The 7,233-nt window shown below is 34.2% G+C and overlaps 1 protein-coding gene across 2 annotated transcripts; it reads right to left on the bottom strand.

Annotated features, from left to right (window-relative positions):
* Window positions 1-1,920: 1,920 nt before the first annotated feature.
* On the bottom strand, window positions 1,921-5,232 carry snrpd2 (small nuclear ribonucleoprotein D2 polypeptide). 2 transcript variants are annotated; one of them, XM_016520290.1, is made up of 3 exons: window positions 5,100-5,232; window positions 4,437-4,616; window positions 1,921-2,377 (listed from the first exon to the last, which is right to left on the bottom strand). In XM_016520290.1, coding segments are annotated over exons 1-3 (357 nt in total). In that variant the 5' UTR covers window positions 5,102-5,232; the 3' UTR covers window positions 1,921-2,202. The 2 variants fall into 2 exon arrangements, with proteins under 2 accessions (XP_016375776.1, XP_016375777.1); XM_016520291.1 differs by lacking the exons at window positions 4,437-4,616; window positions 5,100-5,232 and adding an exon at window positions 3,550-3,758.
* Window positions 5,233-7,233: the final 2,001 nt, after the last annotated feature.

Genomic DNA, 7,233 nt, shown 5'->3' with positions numbered 1-7,233 from the left:
TATATATGTTTTATTTATTCCTGTTATCAAAGGTGAATTTTCAGCAGCAATTACTTCAGTTTTTAGTTTCACATGATCCTTCAGAAATCATTCTTAGTCAAAATTAGTACATCACTACAATATCTTTATAGAAAAACCCTAATACTGAACATGAGTCATGTTTTTCAATGCAAGAGGGCGGGAATGTTTTTTTTTTTTTTTTTTTTGCCTGGCAAGTAAGGATTAAGTATTCACTGCTGAGTGATGAGTATTTATTATTTAGACGGTACATATCATATTGTATAAACAAACCAAGGTCCAATAGACAATTCCCCACAAAATGACTCTTTGTTGAAAAAAAAAAGGACAACTCAAACATGACCAAAACACTGCAGACTTAAGTCTATAAATCACAATTGTGACAGCAGTTCATGATAAGATCTAAGACTGAAGCGTCAGCTGGAAGACAGGACTCTAGTATTCCGAGCTTCAGGCGAACCCACACGCAGCATCCAGGTGCAGCGGCCCCAGGGGAAAACAACACAACTCCGTTCAGGAGCCTGGGAAAATATCATCAACTGATTATCTAAAACACACTGTAAATGGTACAGTGATCCATTTTAAAATGTTTCTTTACCCTTCAATCATTGATCGTTCTTCAGACCATAAGCAGCTTTTGTGAAACTGATATTTTTCACAAATGTATTGTGCGCCAGGCATAAATTCAAGAGGCTGTACAAAAAAGTAAAAGCTGTACAATTTGAGGTATCGTTCATGTTGTCCACATGGTGTGGTGGAAATTATGATCTTAAGTTTAATACTTACAATATCATAAAAACAGTAATATTTTGAAATATTATTACAATTATATGTGACCCTGCAGAAATCATTCTTATATCCAGATTATTTAATAGACAACTTAATACCTTTTTTTACACTGGAACTTTTTTTTTTTTTGATGAATATAAGGCTCAAAAGAACAGCATTTATTTGAAATAGAAATTATTTACTGTCAATTTTGCTGAATTTAATGCATCCTTGCTGAATAAAAGAATAATTTTTTTACAAAAAAAGTTAAAATATTTAAAATAAAACACACTGACCCCAAGCTTTTGAACAGCAGTGTACATTTTTTAAAATATATTTATGAGCAACAAACAGTGATGACTGCTTAGTCAAACATTAATGAAATGACTAAATCTAAATATTTTAATCTAGCCCTGATTAACAATTGATATACCATATCCAAGCAGATCCCATCAAGTTTACATTTGTTTTATCCAGTTTTGTATTAAAACACATTAAAAGAAATTAATAAACAATTTTAATAAATATGACACCAGTGGATAACAATAAGCCAAACTGATACACAGTGTTAGATTTTCACTGTTCCACTGAATATTTAAGTAACCTGACGGAGTGATTTCCTGAGACTGTCCTCTCAGGTCAAGTCCTGAGATAACCCTTTTGTCTATATACTTTAAAAACACAATTAAATTTAGAGATTTTTTTCCCCCATGGTAAACCCCTTTCAGAAAGCTCTTCAGAAACATTTCTGTCATTTTCAAACACATTAGAGAAATCAGTTTAAACAAGAAGGAATGGTTTAGTACGAGGGGTCAGCAGAGCCCACGGTGGAGGGCAGGGGTGTGAAGTGACAGTCAGCACATCTGGTCACATTAATAATGCAGAGAGCTTTAAACGGCAGTTTGTCACTTATTGAGTGCTGCCTACTGAAATCTAAAGTGACACCCAAGCTGCTGCCAAGGGACTCTACAAAATGAGAGTCGGATGGAGGGAGGGGGACAGAGAGGATGAGAGGGGCACCAGACAGCGAGAGGGGAGGAAAGAGGACAAACAGCAACGTGAAACTTTTGTCTGATGAACACTCTTTCTGCTTTGTCTGTAAACGGTCCATTTCTGGAAGAATCATACAATAGATTTAGAGGTTTGAATATCCAAAAGTTTATTTAGAAAAAAAGCAAATTTTTATACAACTTAAACAAAAACGGTTCAAATGGCATCTTTCCGTATCTTTTCTTTGACCAGACAATCTCTCATTATGATGCTGAACATTTCAAATCAAAATACAATTATTGCAGCACAAGGCAAACTATGTACTGTTCCTCGATACAAAACACTTAATTCGCTCAAACACTTTAACGCGGTCAATGAGTGTCCAGGAGATCGCCTGTACTTGAACAGACGTGTTACATGTCAGGTTTATTTCCCAGTGATGAGTGGGTTTCTCAGCACCACGATGACTGAATCGCCTCTCAGGAACATCTTTGAGATGTATCGATCCTTGTTCACTGGCTTTGACTTCTTCTTGCCCTTGCCACTCTTGGGCACCTCCGTCCACATTTCTTTGACATTCTCTAGAACCATGTTACAATGCCTGAAAATCCAGACAGGAGAAAATGTGAGGACCTAAATTATGAAAACATAAATTAAGAAAACTTCTTTTTTTTTTTTTTACCGCTTTTATCTAAATATGACGTGCCCCATACATTTTTCAGTAGCTGTTTATCTACAGCTGAATTAAAAGCATGGGTGTCTTTTCATTCTGACTGCGATAAATCTGAATTTAAATCCTATCGGAGGTCACGGAAATCATCAATTATATGTTAAACAAAAAATAATAATAATTGCAACGTAAAGTACAATTACAATCAGATTTGAAAAATGTGTATTCTATGTGATATGACAGTACTGTGCTACAAACGTACACATGATATACTTACTTTCTTAGGGGTAAAAAGAAAAAAGGTTTGATATCATGATTCGCCAGTAACAATCACACTCGCAATCAAATTTACTTAAAATGTAGGAACTAAAAAAACACATGAACGCAAAAATCATGCTCTCGTCATAATCATGTTAAGATGAAATTATTAGATATTAGACAGATATTTCATCTTATACTTATATATACAGTAAAGGAGGTAAGAAAAACTGTTATAGTTCAAGCTGCAAGGGTTCCCTGTATAACACTGCATCTATGCATATAAAGCGTCTGCTAAATGACTAAATGTAAATGTACAGCTGGCTAAGGAGAGATCTGTAATCTGGGTCTGTATAAAAGGTGTTTATTGTGTTAGAATTTTTTTTGAGGATGGCACACTTGGCATCGCTTGAGAATATTGCTGCGCATATTGTAGGCGAGAGAGCATGTCACATGTTTACTAAAAGTGATGAAAAGCTGTAAATGAAAGGTATGGAAAGCCCTTACATAGCAATGAATTGGATATGTTTTATGCAAATTAATAACCTTGGGTGCGCACTCACTCATTTAGAACACTCAAATTCATTACCGTTCCAACAAGACTAAGTACAAATCCTTGTGCATGTATGTACATGCTGTGAATTGGGATGAAATTTTCCTGTGCGTACAAATATGAAATAATCCACACAATTATTACTGAATGAGACCCACTGTCTTGGCAAGCTTTTGTGTGTGTGTGTGTGTGTGTTATATGAACAGTGCGTTATGATCGACAGAAATCTGTGCATGTAACTAAAGCCAGTTTATAGTTACAACGTGTATCATAAATCGAACACATCAGGTACCTGTCGAATGCTTTGACTCTGCCCAGCAGCTTCTTATTGTTGCGGCAGTTGATAAGAACCTGTGTGTTGTTCTTTACAGACTGGGTGAGCACTGAAAGTGGACCGGTGTTAAACTCTTCCTCCTCTCGCTTCTGGAGCTCCTCTGGGGTCATCTCAGATTTGGGCTTGTTTAACAAACTCCTAATAAAGAGAATAAGAAACTTCAAGAGTTACAAATGTCTGAATGCAGAGCGGAGATGGATATCCCAGCTTACAGTGCATGCATATAGTTATGAAGAATTCATACCTAAAACACCACAAATCTAAAACCTTTCTTTTTAAGTTTAAGAAATCGCTATAAACATTAAACACACCAGCAAATTAACAGTATATAACGATTCCGAAATAAAGGGCACAGAAGAAATCAATGAGAAAAACAACCCTAATAAGAGGTCTGGATAAAAAGTGTTTATTGTGTTTGAACTGATTTTGAGGATGGCACATATGGCGTTTCGCAGGGATCTTGCTGCACATATCTCAGACGAGAGTATGTCATATGTTTGCTAAAAATGATGCTAAAAGTAAAAGGCTGTAAAGTAAAGATATGGAACACCCTTACATGAAAATGGTTTGGGCATGCACACGGTGTTCGTTTAGAACACTCATTAACATTAGAACAAGGCTAAGAACAAATTTGTGTGTGTTAGGCTGAAGATTTCTCCTGTGCATACAAATATGAAATAATCCACACAATTATTACTGAATGAGACCCACTGTCTTGGCAAGCTTTTGTGTGTGTGTGTGTGTGTGTTATATGAACAGTGCGTTATGATCGACAGAAATCTGTGCATGTAACTAAAGCCAGTTTATAGTTACAACGTGTATCATAAATCGAACACATCAGGTACCTGTCGAATGCTTTGACTCTGCCCAGCAGCTTCTTATTGTTGCGGCAGTTGATAAGAACCTGTGTGTTGTTCTTCACAGACTGGGTGAGTACTGAAAGTGGGCCGGTGTTAAACTCTTCCTCCTCTCGCTTCTGGAGCTCCTCTGGGGTCATCTCAGATTTGGGCTTGTTTAACAAACTCCTAATAAAGAGAATAAGAAACTTCAAGAGTTACAAATGTCTGAATGCAGAGCTGAGATGGATATCCCAGCTTACAGTGCATGCATATAGTTATGAAGAATTCATACATAAAACACTACAAATCTAAAAGCTTTCTTTTTAAAGTTTAAGAAATCGCTATAAACATTAAACACACCAGCAAATTAACAGTATATAACGATTCCGAAATAAAGGGCACAGAAGAAATCAATGAGAAAAACAACCAATAACCAATAAATTGCACAAACGAAAAAACGCTTACCAAACAAACATAAAGATTATATGTGTATTCACTTAGAGAGGAGAATCCTAATAAGCAGTACAATAGAAGGGTCATTGTGGCTGCTAACATTAGCATTAGTCTTGCTAAATGACTTCTTCAGCAGTCATAAAGCGACTATTTACGTCTCGGCAGTATCGCTCAAACACTTATAATGATATACTGTGTGCAGAAGAGTTAACTTACATGTTTTAGTAGGTTTCGGCGTGTCAACTGTCTTCAGTGAAATAAAAGCAGCTGCACACAGACGCCTCACGTTCCCCTCAACGGCGTTAAAGTCACTTCCGGCTCTGTGCCGCCTTACTCAGCAGTAAGTTCCGGTTCCGGTTTTCACCCACAATGTAAATTTATAAACTTGTTTTTAGGTTTTATATAGAATTGTATTAGGTAAATTATAATTAATAATTTCATTTAAACTAAAATTAAGAATTTATGATATTCTGTGTTTTATAGCCTACAGAAATATAAAATAGAATTACCAACAACAGCAATAATAATAGTTCAATACTGTCAATAAGGTCATTTTATTTCTCTGACGTACACTGCCGTTCAAAAGTTTGGGAACAGTAAGATTTTTAATGTCTTTTAATGGAGTCTCTTATGCTAATAAAGGCTGTATTTATTTGATCAAAAATACAGAAAAAAAACAGTAATATTGTGAATTATTATTGCAATTTCTAATATTGGTTTCCTATTTTAATATATTTTAAAATATAATTTATTTCTGCGATGCAGCGCTGAATTTTCATCAGCCATTACTCCAGTCTTCATTGTCACATGATCCTTCAGAACTCATTATAATATGCTGATTTACTATCAGTGTTGAAACTGTTGTGCTGCTTAATATTTTTTTGGGGGGGCCTGTGATACTTTTTTATTCTTTGGTGAATAAAAAGTTAAAAGAACAGCATTTATTCAAAATAGAAATCTTTTCTTACAATATAAGTCTTTACTATCACTTTTTATCCATTTTAACACATCCTTGCTGAATAAAAGTATTAATTTCAGTAAAAAAAAAATAATAATAATAAAAAAAGAAAAGAAAGAAAAAAAATTACTGCCCCCAAACTTTTGAATAGTAGTGTATATTGTAACACAAAATAAAGTTTTTTTTTAAACTTTTTATTTATCAAAGAATCCTGAAAAAAAGTATCACATGTCCCAAAAAATATTAAGCAGCACAACTGTTTCCAACATTGATTATAAATCAGCATATAAAAAGGATTTCTGAAGGATCATGTGACACTGAAGACTGGAGTAATGATGCTGTAAATTCAGTTTTTCTTCACAGGAATAAATTATACTTTGAAGCCAGCACAACTGTTTCCAACATTGATTATAAATCAGCATATAAAAAGGATTTCTGAAGGATCATGTGACACTGAAGACTGGAGTAATGATGCTGAAAATTCAGTTTTTCGTCACAGGAATAAATTATACTTTGAAGCATATTAAAACAGAAAACTGTTATTTTAAATTGCAATAATTTTTCACAAAAGTATTATTTATTCTGCATTTTTGATCAAATAGATACAGCCTTGATGAGCATAAAAACTTCTTTAAAAACAATAAAAAATCTTACTGATCCAAACTTTTGGAACGTTGTGTAACTCATAAAATTCCTTAGGCGTAATAAATAAATAAATAAAAGTATGCAAATGAAAAACAGATTTGAAAATCAGACTTGATTGTTGCATTATATCTTGCTGTATTTTATTGAAATGTTTTAAATAATTAAAAAATGTAATTATTTTGTGACATTTAATTTTTTTTTTTTAGCAAATTCACTTATATTGTTTTCTACATTTCTACAAAAATAAAAACAAAATATAAATAAGAAATGAAAATATATATATATATATACACACACATTTTTAGATATATTATCTTTATATATGTATTTTTAAAACTGTATCTATTAATACACATATTGAATAGTTAATCAAAATATGTATTGGTCATAAAGTGTGTGTGTGTGTGTGTGTGTGTGTGTGTGCTCTGAGACACTATATGCTTTTAATGCTTTGTTACTTTTACAATATTTTGCTGTCATGAAACGGAGCAGCCTGATCTAGTGTTCTGCCTCATTGAAGTATTCATGTATCGATAACAGAAGAATGTGTCTGGCCTCTTAGCCGTGGTGTGGGGTAATATTCATGGTGCAGGGGTCAGGTGTGTAGACCTAACAGACATCTCTTTGTTATGTGTGATGACTGACAGGGAAGACGGCTGTATGATGGGGTGAGTTTGTGAGACAGACAAAGATGTGTGTCTGTACAGAGCTCAAACTCCAGGGGATTGGCTTACTGCTTAGAGACAG

Source organism: Sinocyclocheilus rhinocerous, unplaced genomic scaffold (assembly GCF_001515625.1).
Source record: "Sinocyclocheilus rhinocerous isolate Xijiao unplaced genomic scaffold, SAMN03320098_v1.1 scaffold88, whole genome shotgun sequence".
Classification (NCBI taxonomy): Eukaryota; Metazoa; Chordata; class Actinopteri; order Cypriniformes; family Cyprinidae; genus Sinocyclocheilus; species Sinocyclocheilus rhinocerous.
This window is presented reverse-complemented; position numbering and strand designations above follow the sequence as displayed.